The 23,833-nt window shown below is 34.3% G+C and overlaps 1 protein-coding gene across 1 annotated transcript in view; it reads left to right on the plus strand.

The window, feature by feature from the left end:
- LOC133189870 (uncharacterized) overlaps nt 1-23,833 on the plus strand; it is a 71,076-nt gene that overhangs the window by 19,399 nt on the left and 27,844 nt on the right. The window contains exons 9-26 of the mRNA XM_061325265.1: nt 4,088-4,257; nt 5,259-5,340; nt 5,449-6,243; nt 6,381-6,672; nt 7,108-7,303; nt 7,546-7,683; nt 7,789-8,145; nt 12,072-12,230; nt 12,914-13,134; nt 13,455-13,575; nt 14,106-14,231; nt 17,562-17,900; nt 18,812-18,919; nt 19,934-20,092; nt 21,078-21,262; nt 21,369-21,489; nt 21,667-21,774; nt 22,454-22,582. Of these exons, the coding sequence (XP_061181249.1) occupies nt 4,088-4,257; nt 5,259-5,340; nt 5,449-6,243; nt 6,381-6,672; nt 7,108-7,303; nt 7,546-7,683; nt 7,789-8,145; nt 12,072-12,230; nt 12,914-13,134; nt 13,455-13,575; nt 14,106-14,231; nt 17,562-17,900; nt 18,812-18,919; nt 19,934-20,092; nt 21,078-21,262; nt 21,369-21,489; nt 21,667-21,774; nt 22,454-22,582 (3,806 nt within the window). The remainder of the gene's footprint in view (nt 1-4,087; nt 4,258-5,258; nt 5,341-5,448; nt 6,244-6,380; nt 6,673-7,107; nt 7,304-7,545; nt 7,684-7,788; nt 8,146-12,071; nt 12,231-12,913; nt 13,135-13,454; nt 13,576-14,105; nt 14,232-17,561; nt 17,901-18,811; nt 18,920-19,933; nt 20,093-21,077; nt 21,263-21,368; nt 21,490-21,666; nt 21,775-22,453; nt 22,583-23,833) is intronic.

Below are 23,833 nucleotides of genomic sequence, written 5' to 3' on the forward strand. Positions count from 1 at the left end.
ATAACATGATCGGTTACTTAGTTAGTATATCCAGTACATTTTAATTAACCTTTAAAAAGAAGTTAATGTGTTTTGTAGCACAAAAATTTCAGTCTCAAAACAAACATGCATCTAAACAAAGTCATTAAACAATAGTAGTTCAAAATATACATGTACCGGCGGTGATATTTTAAATTGGCAGGGAGTATGTTTAAAATTCAAGCGGCTTAATTATTCCAAGTATTTATTCCCAATGTATTTTGTTCATTTATTTATTTATTTATTTTAGAAATGTTGGAATCAGATCGAGAAATGATAAGAAAAATGTTAAAATTTCTTGGAAATAACCGTATATACTTGCCTATAAGTCGGTCCGCCTATAAGTTGGTTGTATTTTTTAAGCTAACATTAAAGGGATTGACCCGCTATTATACCAATATTTTCATAACTCGCCCATAAGTCGGACAGGGGTTTTTGGACCAAAGTTTAACTCCCAAAAAACCGACTTATAGGCGAGTATATACGGTAACACTTTGCCTTCGGTGTGACGAGATTTTCACACCTGCACAGTGTCGTGACAGGTCAAGCACATGGACTTCATGTGAACTTGAAGCAGGAAAATAAAATCCAATTATGACTGTAAAACAAATGGATTAATTTGTTGATAAAAAAAAATGGTTACTTTCATTGCCTCATATATATTTAGAAAAAATTTAGAATTTTTGTTTGATATATGTACAAACATTTGAGGAAGGGGGGCTAAAACCGAATATCTCTCTCTCTCTCTCTCTCTCTCTCTCTCTCTCTCATTTGTTTAATAAAAACTATGACAGCATATTACTTAAATATCAAGTTGTGAAAATTTAATATATAACAAATAATATGATTGCCTCTTTGTATCATCTTTTCCGAGTATAATTACAGCCGGGAAATGTCTATAGATACATGTAGAAGTCTGCTCAATAAATCATCATAAAAAAATAAAACTGACACATAAATATATTATTGCATTAAAATTTTAAACTACGAGTGTATTTATGCAATACATCCACATACCTTTGTAAAATATTTTTTTCTCATTATTTTACACGGAATCGCCTTGTATGGTTGTTACAACCGTTGTAATTCATTCTATAAGTCTGTAGTTTTCACATTATTTGTAATAGTTTTATATATCAAATAAGAATAAAGTTAACATATTTATTTTACAACTAGATTAATTTCATCTGTTATACTACAGCGTTCGGTAACAATTACAATGTTTTACAGCGATAAAAATCGTGTTATCAAAAAGTTGAATTCATCATACATATGTGCAGAAAATGTTGTAAGAAACTTAAATTAATAATTCCACTTAATGTGCATGTATCGTCTTTCTTAGGACAATTTTCATTGATTTGTTTATTTATTTTTTATTTATTTTTTTAGCACCAGGCATTCGAATGCAATAGAATAGTTTCACTGCAAGGAAAAGATCAGAGGCATTCCGAATAAATCGTTCATCTTGCGTTCACCGTTCACTTTGCGCTCGCGTTTGCGCTCCGTTTGCCTTCTGCATTCGCTCACCGTTCACACATCGTTCACCAAGTTGCATTCAGCGTTCACACATCGTTCACTCACCATTGGCTCTGCGTTCATTCACCTTTCGTTCACCGTTCGCTCACTGTTCAAGTGGGAAAGTAGAACATTTCAGGGACTGTAATGCAGGAAAGGAAGATTATTGGTTACTATAAAACAAGTGCTTTCCTATTTTAGATTACTCAGTGTCTAGGAGATCCATAGACTTAATTCAGATAACTCATTACATTTACAGAGCTTAATATCTAAATGATATGCTCAGGTGATTAATAGTTTATATAAAGGATAGAGTGGGACAGGATTTTTTTTATATTTTCAAGAGTGCAAGCACGAGTGAAAATGGTAAAAAAAAAAAAAATCTGTCTCGTGAGTGAAGTTAATTCAATATCCAACGATACAACATTGAATATTCTGTTTATTACATTTTCTTTGATTTTCCCTTTGCCTCTGTTTTTAAGCTCACCTGAGCTGAAAGCTCAAGTGAGCTTTTCTGACCACCTGTTGTCCGTCGTCCGTCCGTCTGTCTGTCCGTCCGTAAACTTTTCACATTTTCAACTTCTTCTCAAGAACAACTGGGCCAATTTTAACCAAACTTGGTACAAAGTATCCTTGGGTGAAGGGGAGTGTAAATTATTAAAATAAAGAGCCAAGTTTCCTTACAAGGGGAGATAATCAAGAAAAGACAAAAATAGGGTGGGGTCATTAAAAAATCTTCTTCTCAAGAACCACTGGGCCAGAAAAGCTGAAACTTATGTGGAAGAATCCTGGGATAGTGTAGATTCTAAATTGTTCAAATCATGACCCCAGGGGGTAGGGCGGGGCCACAATGGGGAATCTAAATTTTACATTGAAATATATAAGAAAAATCTTTAAAAATCTTCTTCTCAAGAACCACTGGGCCAGAAAAGCTGAAACTTATATGGAAGCATCCTGGGGTAGTGTAGAATCTAAATTGTTCAAATCATGACCCCAGGGGGTAGGGCAGGGCCACAATAAGGAATCCAAGTTTTACATTGAAATATATAGGAAAAATCTTTAAAAATCTTCTTCTCAAGAACCACTTGGCCAGAAAAGCTGAAACTTATATGGAAGCATCCTGGGGTAGTGTAGATTCTAAATTGTTCAAATCATGACCCCCGGGGGTAGAGCGGGGCCACAATAGGGAATCTAAGTTTTACATTGAAATATATAGGAAAAATCTTTAAAAATCTTCTTCTCAAGAACCACTTGGCCTGAAAAGCTGAAACTTATGTGGAAGCATCCTGGGGTAGTGTAGAATCTAAATTGTTCAAATCATGACCCCTGGGGGTAGGGCAGGGCCACAATGGGGAATCAAAATTTTACATTGAAATACATAAGGAAAATCTTCTTCTCAAGAACCACTGGGCCAGAAAAACTTAAACTTATGTGGAAGCATCCATTGTTCAAATCATGACCCCCCGGGGGTAGGGCGGGGCCACAATAGGGAATCCAAGTTTTACATTGAAATATATAGGAAAAATCTTTAAAAATCTTCTTCTCAAGAACCACTGGGCCAGAAAAGCTGAAACTTATGTGGAAGCATCCTGGGATAGTGTAGATTCTAAATTGATCAAATCATGACCCCCCGGGGGTAGGGCAGGGCCACAATAGGGAATCCAAGTTTTACATTGAAATATATAGGAAAAATCTTTTAAAATCTTCTTCTCAAGAACCACTTGGCCAGAAAAACTGAAACATACGTGGAAGCATCCTGGGATAGTGTAGATTCTAAATTGTTCAAATCATGACCCCCAGGAGTAGGGCGGGGCCACAATAGGGAATCCAAGTTTTACATTGAAATATATAAGAAAAATCTTAAAAAATCTTCTTCTCAAGAACCACTGGGCCAGAAAAGCTGAAACTTATATGGAAGCATCCAGGGGTAGTGTAGATTCTAAATTGTTCAAATTATGACCCCCCGGGGGTAGGGCAGGGCCACAATAGGGAATCCAAGTTTTACATTGAAATATATTAAGAAAAATCTTTCAAAATCTTCTTCTCAAGAACCACTTGGCCAGAAAAGCTGAAACTTAAGTGGAAGCATCCATTGTTCAAATCATGACCCCCTTGGATAGGGCGGGGCCACAATATGTATATTAAAAGGGGGAAAATCTGGTAAAGAACAGCATGGCCAAAGTTACTCAGGTGAGCGATGTGGCCCATGGGCCTCTTGTTCTTAACACAGTGTCAAAGGCTGTGACATCATAGTTGAGCAGTTGAGACGTCATAGCTTAGCAGTTGTGAGATTGAAAACATTGTAATATTGATTTTAGCAACATATTTGGGAAGAAACTTGCAGTTTTAATCAAGTTGGTTTAGTTATTATCTCAGTCTTATTACAGGCCAGAAATTTTATTTTACTTACTTTGATATCCTTTCACACTGTGACAGAATATCACTTTGGTATCCTTTCACACTGTGACAGAATGTCACTTTTATTCAATGAAATAATCACAGTAATTCACTGTTAAAAATGTAATAAAGCAAGATTACCCTACTACTGTTTTAGAGACAATGCCATTGCATATTCCTATGCGTACTTTGGATCTGGAACAGGACAGATCTGGCTGGATAATGTTGCATGTAGTGGAACAGAGACAGATATATCAATGTGCTCACATAACGGATGGGGAAGTCATAACTGTGGACACAGTGAAGATGCAGGGGTGGCATGTTCAGGTGAGCTATTAATTTTGTATTCTTAAAGGTATAAATTCATCAAACAGAACATTACTACAAATTAAAATAGAAATAATTTATTATATTAATTATAGTTGTATATTAATTCTTAATTTCTTTGAAAAAGCTCAGTCAAAGAAAGAGGGCGTACAAGGAGAGGACAATCCCCCACTCTGAGACAATACGTTTCTCAATTTTCAAAGTTCACAGAAAAGTAATATTTTTGTAAAATTATGTTTTCAGTACTGACATCTTCAAAACATTTGATTCATTTATTTTATTAATGACTTACTTGGCTGGTAATTTGTTTTTAAAGTTCCCAGTTAAGCATATTTACCTGAAAATGGGGTTATTTGCGTCATAAAAAATGATTTTCTGAATATGAATGGGTCAAGTCTCCATTCTACATTAACTTTTATATGACAGAAAAGTAAATGTAAAATCTATTTTATGTTCCAAAAAAATGGAGTCTGACTTTTTGTTTCAAAAGAAAAGGAATCTCAATCCATTCTATATGAAAATCTAACATTTCTGTAAAAAAATTTTACACTTCAACAGACTCATTTATTTAAATCACACTGACCCACATTATTGACAAGACTTCATGCTGTAGTGGTTAATGTGTTCAGGCTTTCACCTAATCGTGAGCTTTGAAGAGAGATCGAATCATGTGGAGCTTTTTTTTCTTTTCACATATACCTTAAAAACATGTGTGAAAAACAAATTATTAATCAAATAGCTATTCAGTAAAATAAAGGAAGCAAATGTGTAAAAGATGGTACTGACAATAAAATTTTTGAAAAATGTAACCTTTCATGAACTTTAAGATTAAGAAATGTCTTTTTTCAGAGCGGGGGATTGTCCTTGCCTTGTACGCCTCCATCCTTTGAAATTTCCTTGGTATTTAAAATTAATTTAAACTTTCAGTGTGTATTAATGCTCATATAATTTGGTAATACATTTAGATTAACATTCAGTAAAGAATATTTTTTTTATTACAGGTACTCTCAAACCACCATCTACCACAGAGAAACCAGCCCCTGTAACACTTACAGACAGAACTTACTCCACAGGTAATCTAGTGTAGTTTGATTATAGTGATGTCCTAATCATTCTCAGATTATTTGATTATAGTGATGTCCTAATCATTCTTAGATTGTTTGATCATAGTGATGTCCTAATCATTCTCAGATTGTTTGATTATAGTGATGCCCTAATCATTCTCAGATTGTTTGATCATAGTGATGTCCTAATCATTCTCAGATTGTTTAATTATGGTGATGTCCTCGTCATTCTCAGATTGTTTGATTATAGTGTTGTCCTCATCATTCTCAGATTGTTTGATTATAGTGTTGTCCTCATCATTCTCAGATTGTTTGATTATAGTGTTGTCCTCATCATTCTCAGATTGTTTGATTATAGTAATGTCCTAATCATCCTCAGATTGTTTGATTATAGTAATGTCCTAATCATCCTCAGATTGTTTGATCATGGTGATGTCCTAATCATTCTCAGATTGTTTGATTATGGTGATGTCCTCGTCATTCTCAGATTGTTTGATTATAGTGTTGTCCTCATCATTCTCAGATTGTTTGATTATAGTAATGTCCTAATCATTCTCAGATTGTTTGATCATAGTGATGTCCTAATCATTCTCAGATTGTTTGATTATGGTGATGTCCTCGTCATTCACAGATTGTTTGATTATAGTGTTGTCCTCATCATTCTCAGATTGTTTGATTATAGTGTTGTCCTCATCATTCTCAGATTGTTTGATTATAGTGATGTCCTAATCATCCTCAGATTGTTTGATTATAGTGATGTCCTAATCATTCTCAGATTGTTTGATTATAGTGATGTCCTCGTCATTCTCAGATTGTTTGATTGTAGTGTTGTCCTAATCATTCTCAGATTGTTTGATTGTAGTGATGTCCTAATCATTCTCAGATTGTTTGATTATAGTGATGTCCTAATCATTCTCAGATTGTTTGATTATAGTGATGTCCTCATCATTCTCAGATTAATTATATTGATGTCCTCATCATTCTCAGATTGTTTGATTATAGTGATGTCCTAATCATCCTCAGATTGTTTGATTATAGTGATGTCCTAATCATTCTCAGATTGTTTGATTATAGTGATGTCCTAATCATTCTCAGATTGTTTGATCATAGTGATGTCCTCATCATTCTCAGATTGTTTGATCATAGTGATGTCCTCATCATTCTCAGATTGTTTGAATGTTTCTACCAATGCAATCAATCAACAGGGGCTGTGTTACTTGCTGATGCCAGTCAGGGTGAACCTGGTGATTTTACGACCTTTACAATCCCACTGAATACCACAGCTGGAGAGAACCTAAGAGTTCTATACAAGTTTTCATATGGCGTCTGTAATGACACTAGTATGCTAGAGGTAAGAATCAGATTTTGTCTGCATACCTTGATTATAAGGATTCATACTCTCAATTAAAATGGGTGACATGATTAGAAGTTACTCAGATTTATCAGATTGGGGATGGTGGTGGAGGGGGAGAAGCTACTTAAAGTACTTAAAAAGTTTACATTAATTCCTATCAATAGAGATGTCTTCAGATAGTAATTCTAACACCACCAGAACTATGTTTCCTAGGTAGAGGCACATATAAGATGCAGTCATTATTTTCACACACTGTATCATCTCCATATGTGTGTTTGTGATATATAGGGTAATTTTGTAAAGGGTGTTTTATTCACAGTTTTGCGGACTGTTTAGAAGCTGGTAGTGATCTAAAAATTGGTAGCCCACCTGTTCAAGTTTTGGTATATTAGTCAGATTGATACAATAACCACTAATTGTTTTTACAATCAGATCAGACAAAGTGAAGCAGAATCATCCTCATTGTTGTTGAGGTCCACAAGTAAGGAAGTGGATTCCTGGCAGTGGCTGTGCTCACCACTTAAGGACAATGCTCTAGGTCAGCTGGAGTTCAAGGCCATTCGTGGATCAAGTGCTTTAGCAGATGTGCAGATAGATACAGTTCATGTCTCCAAGGAAAAGTGTCCACGTAAGTAAATCTGTTTACAATGGACTATTGCATAGTGTTTCACAGAAGTTTAATTTGCACTGATTATATTTTAAATATACATGAACTAGTAAATATTTGAATACTTGGTTACTTAATTTACCTGGTACTATATGCAAATTCATTGCAGGATCTATTTTATTTTGATTAACTACTTTCTTATCATAGCAATTCAAACAAAAATTAAAGGCATACCAGTAAATGTTTCTTTGTGTTTTCTGTAGACATTGCATCATGTAGGTTTGAGTCTGCAAAGATTTGTGATTATACCTTGCAACAAAGCACTTCTCAATTCCACTGGTCATGGGGCAGTACCATTATCAGTGGTGCCCCTCTTGGAGACCCTATATATGGCAAGTCAGGTAAACCCACATCCTCTGAAGCTTATTGTTTATATTAAAACTATAATATTGAATAATTACTGAGGACTGAGTACTCTGGTGATTGTTGTTTTAATTCATTTTCAGGACACTACATGTACACACAGAGTTGTGTGAACTCCATGCCTGTCCGGGAAGGTGCCACTGCAAGTCTCTCTACACCCAGGTTTCAGACCACATCAGACATGCATGTAACATTTTACTACCTCATGAGTGGATCTGATATAGGGATTCTGAATGTATATGTCAACTCAGAGTCCAGCCCCACCCCCAAGAAAGTGTTCTCAAAGGCTGGTAATCAAGGAACACGCTGGTACCTGGCATGTGTAGACATACAGGGCAATAATGACAATGTATCAGTCTCTTTTACTGCCTATCAGGGCTTAGGATGTAATGCTACATTTGGAATCGACTCTGTCATGGCAGATGAAGGATCTTGTCCATGTAAGTTTTTCTTAAATTTTAACGCAACAAAAATGTGTAAGTTGTGTTACCACAAAAAAATATGTATACAGTTGAACTTCGGTATCTTGAACATAGATATCTCAAATACCATGGATATGTCGAAGTAATTTTGAGGTCCCAACTACTTATTCCTTAAGAATTTTACCCTGGATATCTCGAATCCGCGGTTATCTCGAAGTATTTTCTTGAAGTATATATATATATATATATATATATATATATATATATATATATATATATATATATATATATATATATATATACTTCGAGTAATGCATCTATATGACTGGATTGAATGTCTAAAAGTACATGTAAAATAAACAATCAAGGTTATAAGGATGATGTTGCCTTTTACTGTATTGTTTGTTGAAAAATATACAGGTGACTCTCAATCTCTCGAAGTTCAAGGGACCGTAAGAAAAGTTCAAGAGATCGGGGGGTTGGAGAGATAGAAAGTGAATAAAATCTGGATTTTTCAGTTCCGATCATCATTGTTCTACTATTATACATACTGGAAGTATATGTTGATAATGTCATTACATGTTTTCAATTGTAATTTACAGGTAATTCACTTGATTTCAACAACAATGATCGTATTTTGAATAAATAAAATGATTAATTTAAGTTTCAGTATTTATTAGGGCCCCACAAGGATTTGCGGGTGCCCTATAGTAATCACTGTCTGTCTGTCAGTCCGTCTGTCATTCTTCTGTCCACAAATTTTCTGTTTTTTTCTAATAACTTTTTTTGTAGTTGACCAATTAAGTTCAAATTTGGTATGTTGGTTGAAGAGGCAGTAAGACATATTTTGATGCTAAGTTTGGTTCTCTATGTCATCCAGTTTGGAGCTGGGGTGGTGGGGTAGATTCCGCAACTTTACATTAGAATGAATGCCAGAGCAAAGAGAGATAACTGCTGAGAATGTTCCCATTGTAAACTATGAAAGCTGCAACTAGTCCCATGGGATTAATTAACTTTCCTCTTGAAGAAAATCCAAAGCATTATCTGCTGCTGTCAAATTGAGATTAATTAACACCTCTGTCTGCAAATGAAGTTTGTTTTGAAGTTAAGGTCAATTCTGGATGATGTTTACATTCTCTGATATGTGGATTTAAATAATGTTCATACTTTATTTTGGTAAAATATACAATGAGTTATGAATTTATTGATAATTATTGATAATGATAATTATTGATTTTTTGTTTTTATTTATTTATTTTATTTATTTATTTATTCATTTATTTTTTTGGTCTGCCGTATGTAAATTCAAGAATACTATTAATTTTAACGGGTAGTCCAATAATAAACTCATTCTATCATTACTGAAAGAGTTCTTATTGTAAACTTGGAAGAAAAGGATGAGAGAGCAGTACAATTAATCCCTTGGGATTAATTATCTTGACTGGGGCAGAAAATTTTCTAGGCCTATCTTTATTTGTCATTTTAAGATAAATTAACCTTTGTCTGCAACTGATGTTTGTTTTGAAGTTAAGGTCAAGTCTGGGTGATATTTGTATTCACTGAAGGCTGGCATTTTATAAAACATATGCTTTATTCTTGTTTAAATATACATTTAATTGAGTTAATATAGATATGTTTTTTACTGCCTTACCGGTATGTAAATACAGGGATACTCTTTACAGGTTGTTGGATATTTAGGAATTATCTTGAAATTTTATAAATACAGTTGATATTGCATATTCTCCTTCATATATTTTTAAATTTTTGTAATTAATTAAAATTCTCATTCTGTAAGCTGCACCCTTACATTTCTACCCCTCGGCGGGGCCCTTGCTGACTGGTCAGTTTTCTAGTTTGTTCTCATTTCATGATTACATGAATCCTGAATAGCAATTGTCGATTTGGCTATCCCCCGGGCGCAGTTTGATCGGTCCTTCACACAATTGCTAGTAATTGGTATACAATTCTTGATATAGAATATCTTGTGAAATGTTTGCCAAACTGGGATTGTGTAGACTTTTATAATATTTAAGTTCATAATCTATGGAAAATTACTGACACGTCCCTAAATTATTTTCTCAAAATTATTGCTCGTCCAGTCGAAATAAGTTGTGAAGCAATTTGTTTATAATTTACCAATTAATTATATCAACACTCAGACGACTCACATGTGTAGTATCATCTATTTAAACACCCAATATAACATGTCCATCCCAGCCCTAGGCGTTCACCGTTCCAGGTAAGTCCAAGCTGAATTAATTTTATGCTTGATTGACGTGTATACATGCGCAATCAAAACTTCGAGAGATAGAGAGTAAAAAACAATGAAATATGTGTAACGGGACCCAGGTCTTGGTTCGAGAGATAGAGGCCTTCGAGAGATCAGGAGTAAATTTGCTTAGTTATGTAGAGGAAAAAACGGAACCGGAGGTTCACTTCGAGCGATCGAGAACTTCGAGAGATCGGAGTTCGAGCCATCGAGAGTCACCTGTAATTTATTTCTAAGAAAAATACATTATCATTAACAAATCAGTTGATAAAGGGCACTGATAAAGTGTATTTTAAAGATACATACAACAAACAAATTTCCTTATATCCCAAACAGAAGAGTTAATTTGTTTTATTTTCAATATTTCTCTTGATGAATTTTGAAATTTTTATTGTGTAAAATGTAACAATAGACTCCTGAAAATGTTCTAAGAAATTTTACAGGAATAAAACTTCATACACTAAAACTTTTTAAAATTTAGACTGAATTGTAAAGTTGCATTTTTCCACTTTTCACAAATTATTTGGCTTGGTCAAACATGAAGTTGTAAAACTTAACAGATATCACTTCTTCAGTTAGAGAGACAGTATTTAAGCAAAGAATTTTGGAAAATAAAAATTTGCGTTATTTATCCCAAGTGTCAAAAATCTGTAATTGATATCACAGGCACTTGGGGTATGGACAACCCACAACCCCCCCCCCCCCCTTTTCCATTTCTTTTTCTTTTTAAATCTGGGGTCGAGTCACCTTTTTCCTATTTTTGTATTCTAATATGCACTATATTTTATCGATAATGTAATTTTTTTGTTTCTATAAGCTGTTTTTAAATATATCGTTTTCAACTGATACATAAAAAGAGAGAAGGTTTGCAACTCTTTTCTCGTCGTCTGCCTCACCTCGCTTGAACTTCGCCTGATTATTTATCTAAAGCATAAGAACACATGGAATATGCATACGTCAATAAATTTGTTACACTTTCTTCTTCCTTTTCATATTTCCATTTAATTTTTATGTGCCCCCGATTTGTAAATATTTCGATTAAATCACCCGCATTTAGGGTAAAATTTGTTGATGTGCACCAGCTGGGACCAGCATTATCAGGGAAAAATGACAGCTGAAAAAATCTTTGATTATAGCCCCTTTGATAAGAGAATTCTTTTGACTTCAAATTTTGTTTTAGGGTTGGGGTGGGGGATTAAGGTCCATTAGTGGGGAACAAGTCTTTCAATGAATGTTTTTAGTCTAAATTAAAAGCCAAAACTTATGTTCAGAAAAAAAAATGTTGGGGAGGAGGAGGGGGGAGGTTGCCTGCACCCAACCCCCACCCCTCACAACCACCCCACCCCAAAATTATATATTCCCTAATGTTATGTTCACCTGAGTGGAAGTCAGTAGCAAGTGAAATAGCTTTCCAGAACTATTTGTATCAATTTGGAATTTCCCAATCTATTTTTAGACCAATGTAGAGAAAATAAATCCTTATATTCACCTGGAAGGTCACGTGCAGGTGAATATAACGTAGTATTTTTTTCTATGTTGTTGGATCTCAGCCAATCAGAGAGATAGAAATTATTCAATCATATAATAAAATACACAATTTATCACATACATGTATTTACTCCTTTATGCAGTTGATATACAAGATGAACAATGTCTAGTGTTTGATGTTTTTCAGACCCATTAGTGGATTTGATGTGTGATGTAGAAAATCCAGACTTGTGTCGGTACCAGTCCAACTGTACCAAGGGCTCTAAGTTCCAGTGGGCCAGGGGTTCAGGTGAAACTCCCTCCTCTAACACTGGACCATTTACTGATGGAAATGGTAATCCATCAGGTATGATGAAAATTCTTATGGTGTTTGTTTTCTGTAACATTAAGAAATTCTTTAAATTATGATGATCACACAAACATTATCTGTCAAGGAAATTCTAATATATGCCATCAGCTCACCTTAAGGAAGTAGAAATGAGCATATGCTGTACCATTGGCTTTGGCATCCAAAGCAAAAGTTTTTGCAGCAGGTCTATTCCCATGTAAACTTAAGCCCTATCCAAACCAAATTGGAGAATGTACATGTATCTAGCTACGCACACTACTAGACTTGCTTCTGATTCTGCATTTTGGCTATTCTTTCCAAACATGTGCCCGGTAAAAGTTTTGTGTTCCATAGTAATTGATCTCTAAGGCCTGCTTTGACCTTATCTTCATCGAAGGTTGCATTTAAGGATGCAGCTTCACTCCTTCAGATGTTGCAAATGATTCATAATTTGCCATATATATATATTTTTTTAAACAGGTAAGTATACATGTATATCCAATCTGTATCTGAGACTTGCATGGATAATGCATCCAACTACCTTGTTTAAGATGTCGAAGGCCTATAATATTGATGAACTTCATGATACTTGTGGATCTTACTGAACATTCAATTGCTTTGAGACTTGGCCTAACTAAATATAGATAACCATTCCTTCAGATTGAATCTTTTTTAAATGTTGTTTGTGTATATTTGATTAGGTCATTACCTGTTTGTGGAGGCCTCTGATGGAATGCCTGGAGATGAGAGCTTCCTCTGGTTCCCATCCCTAGAGACAACTCAGACCTCCAGTCTACAGTTTAAGTTCCACATGTATGGGGACCAGATAGGTGTACTGTCGGTCCTGAGCCGAGCTATCAGTAGAGGTGTCATCACCCAGCTGTGGTCCATAACGGGCAATCAATGGCAGTATTGGCACAAGGTGAATGTTTCTACATCTAGGAAAATGTAGTGGGTGATGAAAATTTTTATTTTGAAAAGAAAGATTGGGGAAAAAAAATTTCTATTGATGGAACCTGGTTTGAAACCAAGAGTACTTATGTATTTTGATATTTAATGCAAAGAGTTATATTGTGGGACAGACATGTATATGGAAAATGAAATTGGGTCTTCACTGTGAGATTATCTGGTCTATAAATTTAAGAAAATGCATACTTATACGTAGATACCAGGCATCAAAGTGAACTTTTGTTTGCATTCTAGATTAAAGGAAATCAAAGTTTTTCCACATTCTTTTGACAGGAATGTGTCACAATTCCAGTTTCTTCCCGTTTTGAACTATATTTTGTTGCCCAGAAAGGCAGTGGACATAGATCTGACATGGCATTAGATGATATTGTGATAACTAATGCTGCTTGTCCAGGTACTTGGATAAATTATTAGCACTTCATATTCCGTTTCACATAATGATATAGCCTAAATGAGTTTTGTGACCAAAACTTCTGGATATTTTAATTGTAATTACTGTAATTTTTAAAATCATGCTTATTCTTTGTTCATCAGTCATAATTACCGGTATTATATGTTTACTGGTTTTTCCCTATATAAAATTAGATATAAATAATTCCCAAGAATTCACTGTGAATGGACTAATCCCCATTTTGCTGTGGGTTAGACAAGTGAGCTAATCCCAAGTTCAAGAGCTTAGTTCCCAGTTATGTTTAATCCTGTAGATTTTACTTTTGTGTCAGCATAATAAACTTAAATAGTTATACATTGAGGGAGTCAGCAAAATTCCAGTTCCCTTTCACCTTGGGAAATAATCTTGGCCTCAGGGAACTAGAATCTCGCTAACTCCTTTAGATATATTCTTTAACTTTGTACAAACATCAAATTTACAAAAAGTAGTTTATTCAAAAATTGTCCAGTTAAAACCTTATTTTTGTTAAATAGATACGTCAGTAAGTTGTAATTTTGAAGATGACTTCCTCTGTGGCTACATGAATCAGAGTGTTGCACCATGGACAAGGGTCAAATATACAGATACCAGCTACCCATCTTCTTCAACCAATAAGAGAGGTAATGAAAACAGAGTTGGAAGATGGTTTTAAAGAGGGATACATTGTTTGTGTAAACTGCATTTTTAGGTCACCTGAGTCACTCAGGTGACCTATCGCTATCTGTTTTCGTCCGTCGTGCGTTGTGCGTCGTGTGTTAACATTTGAACATTTTCAGCTTCTTCTCTGCAACCCCTGCACCAATTTCAGCCAATTTTTGCATATGGCATCTATGTGTGAAGGGGAACAAAATTTGTGAATTTCATGGTCCCTGCCCCCCTGGGGCCTGAGGGGTGGGGCTAAAACCATCAAAATTAATGCAATCTTTAAAAATCTTCTTCTTTACTCCTGGACATCAAGCAGTCAAACTGTTGATGTGATTGTAATAATCATTGAGCCCTCTACCAAAATTATGAAATTCATGGCCCCAGGGTCAGGGGTTCTGGTGCTAGGGCGGGGCTATATAGATCATATAGTGAAAGTGCATTATTTCTTTGAAAATCTTCTTCTCTACTCCTGGGTATTATTGAAACAAATTGAATACATAGTTATGATAAGCAAGGGTGACTCTACCAAAATTGTGAAATTCATGGCCCCAGGGTCAGGGGTTCTGGTGCTAGGGTGGGGCTATGTAGATCGTATAGTGAAAGTGCATTATTTCTTTGAAAATCTTCTTCTCTACTCCTGGGTATTATTTAAACAAATTAGATACAGAATTATGATCAGCAAGGGTGACTCTACCAAAATTGTGAAATTCATGGCCCCAGGGTCAGGGGTTCTGGTGCTGGTGTGGGGGGGGGGGGGTATATAGATCATCTAGTGAAAGTGCATTATTTCTTTAAAAATCTTCTTCTCTACTCCTTGGTATTATTGAAACAAATTAAATACATAGTTATGATAAGCAAGAGTGACTCTACCAAAATTGTGAAATTCATAGCCCCAGGGTAAGGGGTTCTGGTGCTGGGGGGGGGTGGGGGGGGGCTATATAGATCATATAGTGAAAGTGCATTATTTCTTTGAAAATCTTCTTCTCTACTCCTGGGTATTATTTAAACAAATTAAATACATAGTTATGATAAGCAAGAGTAACTCTACCAAAATTGTGAATTTCATGGCCCCTGGGTCAGGGGTTCTGATGTTAGGGCGGGCTCTATTTATTATATAGTGAAAATGCATTAATGCTTTAAAAATCTTCTCTGCTTCTGGGTATTATTTAACAAACTAAGTACATTGTTATGATAAGCAAGGACACCTCTTCCAAAATTGTGAAATTCATGGCCCCAGGGACAGGGGTTCTTGTGCAAGGGTGGGGCTATATAGCTCCTACAGTGAAGGTGAATTATTTCTTTGAAAATCTTCTTCTCTGCCCCTGGGTACTATTTAAACAAACTAAGTACATTGTTATGATATGCAAGGATGCCTCTTCTAAAATTGTGAATTTCATGGCCCCAGGCAGACTTGTCGAAATCTGTCGGTCCTGTCGGCAAGGCCGGTAAAAATTTGTCTGGACTGATAACTTTTAAGAAAACGCCGGTCCTAATGACCGTTTGAAAAAATCGAGCGTGAAGCAAATTTAAAAAAAGGTCGGGATCGGGATGCACAACTGAAGGTCACAAACACAAGAGAGTTGGCCGTGTGCGCGGCGTAGTGGCGATGGTCAATTTAAATTGTTACAGGAAAGACATAAAATATGTTATTTATGTCTCTTATTAAAGACTCTCTATCCTAAGAAAAGAAACTTGTGAGATTGAAGGCTGTTGAAAATATTAAAGGGCATTTTGGTACTGTTATTTATTTTCCTTTCTCAGCGTCAAAATAAGATACATGTATCTGGTCTGACAAAATTTCATCCGGTCCGACAGAACATTTGACTTTGTCAGACCAAATGTCTGACAGTGATTTCAAAATTTCGACAAGTCTGCCCAGGGTCAAGGGTTCTGGTCAAAAGTTGGGGGGGGGGGGGCTCTATTGATTATATAGTGAAAAATCAAAATTTCTTTGAAAATATTCTTTTCTGCTTCTGGTTAAAAAGCAAAGAAGCTAAGTATATACATGTAGTTATGATGAGCAAGAGTGCTTCTTCCAGAGTAGTGAATTGCATGACCCCTGGGTCAGATGTGCTGGTATAAGGGTGGGGCTGTTGATAATGTAGTGAAAATGCATTAATTCTATTAAATAATCCTGTCTGCTCCTTAATGTTAAGCAGTTAAACAAAGTGATTACTTATGATGAGCAAACTTGAAACTTCTGGTCCCAGGGTGAGAGGCTCTGGTGTTTCTCGGTGGTGAAGGGGGGGGGGGGGGGGCTCTATTGATATTATAGTGAATCTGTAGTGAAAAGGCATTATTTCTTTAAAAATCTTCTCTGCACTTGGGCATATCAGAGGCAAAAAGTGTAAAAGTTGTAATAAGGAAGGGTATTTTTACCAGATTTTTGAACATCTGGACCATTTGGTCAAGTGTTCTGGTCCTAGCCAGGGCTCAAGTAATTTGCATTCTACTGAGAGGAGTTATTCCCCTTTGCCGTTAACTTTTGATAATTAATCATTGTAAATAATGTACTTGAAAAATTAATAGAATAAGAGAGTTATGCAAGAATTTTTATTGTATAATACAAAAAGTATTTTCATAGTTTTAATGATCATGTGGACTTGTAAGTAATAGATAAATAAAAATGAAACAAAAATAACTTGTCTTATTAAATGTTCATCAAAGACCAAGAGAGGCCAATGTAAGAGATTACAACAAGTAATTAAAATAGTACAAAAGCACTGATAGTTTGTTAATATACTGTATGGTGATAGTGATAAATGGGGAACAGATTAGAATCTAATTTATGAACTGTTAATGAATAGTAGACTAATTATTTTGTTGATCCTGATCACCCTATTTTTCTTGCTTTTGGGCAACAAAGCTTCACCTTTCATTTCATTTTAATACTCTATGGATCCTCTAAATTGTTGTATTGTACTCATGTGACCGTTAAGGCCCTTGGGCCTCTTGTATAGTTAGCTGACAAGTAAGACCATATTTCTTCTTGATCCACAGTGGTGTATACCAGTAAATACATGTAACAGCTACTCAACAGTCTGCAATATACATTTTTTTTAAAGTTGCATATGATTAGCATTAAATCACATTGAATTACATACTATTTTACTTGTACAAATGAATGATGATTTCTCTCTATCCATACAGGATGATACTTACATAAATCAAGCAAAATTAAAAAAAAAAAAATATAGTAAAGTTACAGGTTTCCATCTTTAGCTTCATAACCTGTAAATCTCATTTTGAACACTGTTTGAAAACATTTATGTACCATGCATCTCTAGATTTGTTTCATTTCACAGGAAGCTACATCATGAGTTCATCTAACTCTTCCGTCATGTTGTCCCCAAGATTGACACACCCTGGTGGCATGAGTTGTGTTCACTTTGAATACTTTGCTCACCAAGGAGGAACAAACAGGTCACGCCTGGCCATTCAGCTTTGGGAGGAAACAGACCAAGGCAGAATAAGAAAAATGTGGAATGTGAACCAGAGCACTAATGGCTTTTGGTACAATGGGCAATTTCAATTTGATCTCCTGTCAGGGAATTTCCGCATAGCTTTCCTGGGTGAGGCAGGAGACGGGAGCTTTGTAGCTGTTGATAATGTTACAGTGCTCACTGGAAGTTGTCCACCACTAGGTTTGTAAAATTAATATTTATCTCTCCTGATCTAGAGGGTCAGAAGCTGTTTATTGCATTGAACTTGTTCCTGCATAACAGAAAATTTTAACAACCATATAATTTTGGCCTATTGCTGATGGTCTTGACAAAGGTAAAAAGTGAATGTTGCAAATAATTCAATTATAAAGTTAATACTGTTAAAAAAAATAGAGTTATTTCTAAAAATTCTATAAATTAATAAACTAAATATTAAATGCCAACTTTTTAGGATAAAATTGCTAAATTTGCTAGTTGCTAAAATATTTTTGCTTCTTAAATCTATTTTTTACTCCTGTTTGACCTTTTACCTCTCCATCTGGAATTAGCTATTTTCAAAAAGTACAGGACCATAGAGTCTTCAGTAAATCATTGTAGATTTCTTTCAGGTACACAAAGAGCATTTCTTATGCCAATTCTTAGTGTATTTAAAATTTTTATGTATGAATTACTGCAAACCAACTTTTACTCACATGTGAAAAATGTCCACGAACCTCTTTTTCTTGCGATTATTTCTTGCCATGAACTATTTATTTCATTGTGTATTTATGAATGTAATTCCTCAATTGCAAAAATAAGTTGACTTGGGTGGATTTCAAAGTGACAAATTACAAATTCAAAATTTGTCACGAATAATAGTTGGTTTACAGTACTATCCTGGAAATTGAAATATTACCCAAATTTAATTTTCCTTCAATTTGAAAACCTTGATTGTGATTGAAAATATTTTAATATTTTGCTTTTGCTGATTTAATTAATCGATTGATATTGTATTAAAAATTCAGCAAAAATTTGCTAGAATTAGAAAAGAAATATCAACACAACTTTTCTGATTTACAATTCCATCCTTTGATGAAGCAATATTTTTAGTGTAATTTTGTTTCTGATTTTAGAGTGTCCTTCTGATTTGTTCTCCTGCTCAGATCAATGTATTTCAAATGATTATGTGTGTGACAAAATTCCTCAATGTCTAAATGAAGAAGATGAAACGCTACTGTGTTGTGAGTATATATAATTATGTTTAACATTGTGTTCAAATTTTCTGCCCATTTATCATTTTAGAATGTGTTGACGTGTGTAACTAATATTTAAGTTTTGTATTTATTAAGATCAGTAGCCCTTTTCAAAAAAATCTTATGACTAAGATTAAAATCTGACAATGCTGTAATTTCTTTGTTAATATGAAATTAATTTTGTCTAAAGGATTATGAACAATAAATTTTAATGTACTTGTATAAATACAGTCAAACCTTGTTATCTCGAACTCAATGGGACCGAGAAAAACTTAGAAATATTCAAGGATTTGAAATATCGGGTTCAAATACTGAAAGAATAAATGATTGGGACTTCCAAATTACTTCAACATATCCATTGTATTTGAGATATCAGTGTTGAGATATCAAAGTTCAACTGTATAAGATTATATAGGAACCTACTAAAGCTAAGATATAGATACATGTATTTTGGAGAATTTCAAAATGTTTGTCTTGTAAGATATTTTGTGAAAAGGTTTCCTGATATTATTGCTAATTTGGGGGGGGGGGGGGGGGGGGTCTCATTTTAGCATAATTAATGATTAATCAATCATATTACTTTTGAATAGTACAGAATATATGTGTGGCTTTTGTTGGTATAGTTTGAGTGTATCACGATTTTGGGGTGTAGTGCAGAATGTATCGTTTGACTATTGTCTATATAGTATTGATTGTACCATAATACTTTTGTCTGTATAAAGCACTTATGTATCATGTGACTTTTGTATAGTACAGAGTGTATCATGTGACATTTGTATAGTTCGGAGTGTATCATGTGACTTTTGTATAGTACAGAGTGTATCAAGTGACCGTCATCAGTGTAGTCAGAATGTATCATGACTTTTTTCTCTGTAACACAAAGTGTATCATGAGACTTGTCTGTGTAAAGAGTGTATCATGCAACTCTTTCTGTTTAGCATGGAGTGTATCATGTGACTTTTTCTTTTAGCACGGAGTGTATCATGTGACTTTTTCTTTTAGCACGGAGTGTATCATGTGACTTTGAGGATTCTTATCACTGTGGCTATATCAATGGTTCCTCAGCAACCCCAGTCATGTGGTATCAGACTCTAAGTGTGGACGGAGTGGTCATCACTGACCACACTAAACGGGCTACTTCTACAAACAGCAGTTCACTAGGTATGTAATGATAATACTGCATGATCACACTAAACAGGCTATTTATACAAACAGCAATTCACTAGGTATGTAAGGCCTTAAAAAATTAATAACTTGGTTCTCAGGCTCGTCCACTTCTCATTTAATTAACAGTGCACATTATCCATTTTTATCCTCAAAAGAATAAAATAAAATTTCTCTCATGCACCAGTACAGTGCAAAAAAAAAATCCTGAATCCCTGAGTACATTTTCACTGCAGTTTAGATACTTCCTTCAGTAAAATGTTTGACATACATCAAGATCAGGATCATCAAGATGATCCAGACTTTTGACTTATTGGTAGTTAAAAATTGCATATATGGCTGTCGAGTTAACAGATTAAGGCGTCAAGGTTAAATTTGGTTGTGACGGCATTGATTTCAGTGCAAATTCAGAAGGGAATGATTGTAATACTTCCATGGCATATAGTGGGGGTTTCTGAAGATTGTTCCATGCTAGAACTATGAAAAACGGCTCCCTCAACCTCGGAACTTGAACGTTTCCAGAAAAGCTTCAGCAAGATTTGCTGATTTCATTTAGTTTGGGTAAACCAAAGACTGATGAATTTGACAATGTTTTATAAAATCATAAGCATTTTTTAGAGTGCTGAAACACTCTTAGATTAGTTGTGATACATACCAGTAAGCTATTAACAAGATGCATCACTAAAAGTGTCGGGTTTTGTGAGTTTTTAAATACGACTGGTTGTTAGGATGCTGTCATTTCATATTACACGAATCATTGGAATAAAAATCATTGTACTGTAGAATATTGAGCTTTTTAAGTTGTATTTATCTCAGAAGTTTGCAAATAACCCAACAAATCTGAGAATATTTAGCATTGTATGAAAATTGTGAATCAAAACACTGTACATTTATAATTCAATGTTTAGTTTTGATTTCAAGTTTTCTAAAAAATTCAGTGCATCTTGTGTTGATATTTGTTAATAATAGATATTTTGTACAGGTCATTTCTTGGGATTTGTGACCAGTTACACGACACCTGTTTATCTAAATGCTCCCATAGAGAATGTTACAGTCAATTCTTGTCTAAAGTTCTACACCTTTGGAAACAGAAACCTGTGGGTGGGAAATTACTCACAATTTCTCCTTTCCTTCATTAATGAGAGCACAATATGGAGGCCATATCAGGTATCAAAATAATTTTATACAAATAAAAAATAATTATGAATTCAATCTTTTATTCTGACTGCATTAGCTATTTTTGAGCATCGATAAACTTGTCTTGATATTGTAGATACCCGTGGAAGCTGGAACATTGACTTTACGGTTTTACTGGCCAGGAACATATACGTATGAAAATAAATATGCAGGGTTGGATGATGTATCAATCACAGCAGGGGCTTGTCCAGCAATTGGTAAGGTCCATCTGTTAATACTGATGATGACTTTACATGGCAATTTCAGAATTATTTCAATGAGAATGAAATTCTTCCACTTTCACTTTAGTTTCAAACTCTTGGTATGTGATTATTATGTATATTAATATAAAGTATTACCTATAGTGTGATTAACATGGACCTGTTTTATTATAGATTGTCCTCCTTATATGTTTGCCTGCGGCACCACCACTTGTCTACCTAATTCACTCAAGTGTGATCGTAAAGTGGACTGCCCGTCTGGAGAAGATGAAACAGGGTGTCGTAAGTAACATCTACTGTATAAGGGTATTTTCTGTGGTTGTCCATATTTTGTGGAAATTTGCAGATTGGACAAAATTACAATCACAAAATTTTCCTGAAATAGTAGTCAAATATTCTATTAATATTATGTACACTACTTGCATCATGTTTTATCTCCAAACATAAGTGGTACATATGTCAGCCTGATTTAATGCGTTTTCATATCTGCTAACATTATCTTAGACTGAGGTATGAAATAAGTGGTTTGAAAATAATTCCCGAAGACTAACTTAAAGATAGTAGAGCTTGGTTTCAGTTATACTACACTGCAAATAAGGTCAATGTCATTAAATCTAAAAATATGTCAAACAGTGTTCTACCAAATCCTTAGCATCTGGTAGTTAGACTATCCAGTAGATACATTTTTGTGGTACATGTATCTACTGCAACTGCAGAAATTAAAAATGCAGAAATTCATTTGCTACCTTTAAGGGGTCAAATCACAAAAATTTCCAACGGCAGAAAATATCAATTATGTTACATGTACACCCACCAATTGGCCAGTTTGAAAAGTCTGCATGCAGTTATATTCATGAATGAGAAAAGCATTTAACAGTTATGAGAAAAAACACTGATTAATCCCTTTTTTCCATACAAAATCTGACCAATAACCCGTATTTATTGATGTGAATTATTGCAGCTTTCAACATAACTTGTGACTTTGAGAGTAACAACTGGTGTGGATACTCAGTAGGAACAAAGTTTAATCGGAGACAAGGGAATTATTTCTACCTCCCTAACCAGGACCACACAACTGGCACTCTCCAAGGTAGAAAAATAATAACGTGTAGTAAACAAAGAAATGTTCAAAGTATAGCAAAAATTCTTCCATGAAAATGTTTAATTTGATTTGGAAACTATATTTAATTTAATTATAAATTTTTGATGATTAAAGCCTGATAGTTTTAAATTACTGTATAAGTGAAATCTTTAGCAAGATGCTAATTTTGCGATTTATTCCAAAAAAAATTGGTATATATATTTTTAGCGAGAAATAATTTTAGCGATTTTATAATGTCAAGAAAGATATCTTTAACGACCAATATGGAATAAATTGTTAGTGATGTTTAACGTAGGTTGCGGGTTTGCAGGCCATTTAAAAGTGTCCGAAAACATACCATGAAAATTAGTTTTATGAATCCTCTACCTTCGTTTTATATTCTCTGAAAATTTTATAAAATTTGTCTGCATCGTTTTTGTGTAATTAAATCCCAAACATGCCATTGTTGTTGTTACATTTTCAACGTTATTCTATTGAATTATATAAGAAAAACGTCATTTTCGGCTCATTTTGAGGCAAGATTTTGTTTAAAAAAATATCAATAACTTTTAAATGGTGCAGGCGAAATTGTTTTCCCTTTGGTATTTTAACAAAGAATTAATTTGAAATAAATCAATGTGAAAAAATTAATAAGTCTTTGGGTTAGTTTTCGCATAATTTAAATGTGGATAATTGCTTTTATATCGCAAAATGTAACATTTTTAAGAATGACGTCATAAAATATCGCGACATCATGCTTGATGTTGTGAATAGCTATCCGGTATTCAGTGCAGAAAAATAAGCTAAAATAATTTTTATAAAAAAGAAATTCACGTCTATCTGCTTTCAAGTGACCTGTGAATCATATCATAATAATTTTATATCAATGCATGTTTCTCTTCAGATTAGGGTTTTTATACGTCTTGTATTAGTGAAAATTCTCGCAAGGGACGTAAAACAACAATCAATCCTTTAGTTTCTTTCTTCCAATTTACTTTCTTTATGTATTGTTTTCTGTTTGTTTTGCTTTTTTTCGTTGATTAAACGTATCCTTACATTTGGCTGTGTATTTTTCTTATCAAGCGTGCTGGCAGAAAACGGTATCCTTTAATTCAAGTAATTCAAGTATATAAAATTTTTTATTTTGACCATTCAGCAAGGCACTCAAATCTACGAATTTCTGCCACATATCGTCCCGGCTAAATACAATATATTTTCAGTATATATTTAAACAAAATATTTATTTTTACATACCACATT

Source organism: Saccostrea echinata, unplaced genomic scaffold (assembly GCF_033153115.1).
Source record: "Saccostrea echinata isolate AGI-Se365-2 ecotype Australia unplaced genomic scaffold, CSIRO_AGI_Sech_v1 ptg000020l, whole genome shotgun sequence".
NCBI classification, from domain to species: domain Eukaryota; kingdom Metazoa; phylum Mollusca; class Bivalvia; order Ostreida; family Ostreidae; genus Saccostrea; species Saccostrea echinata.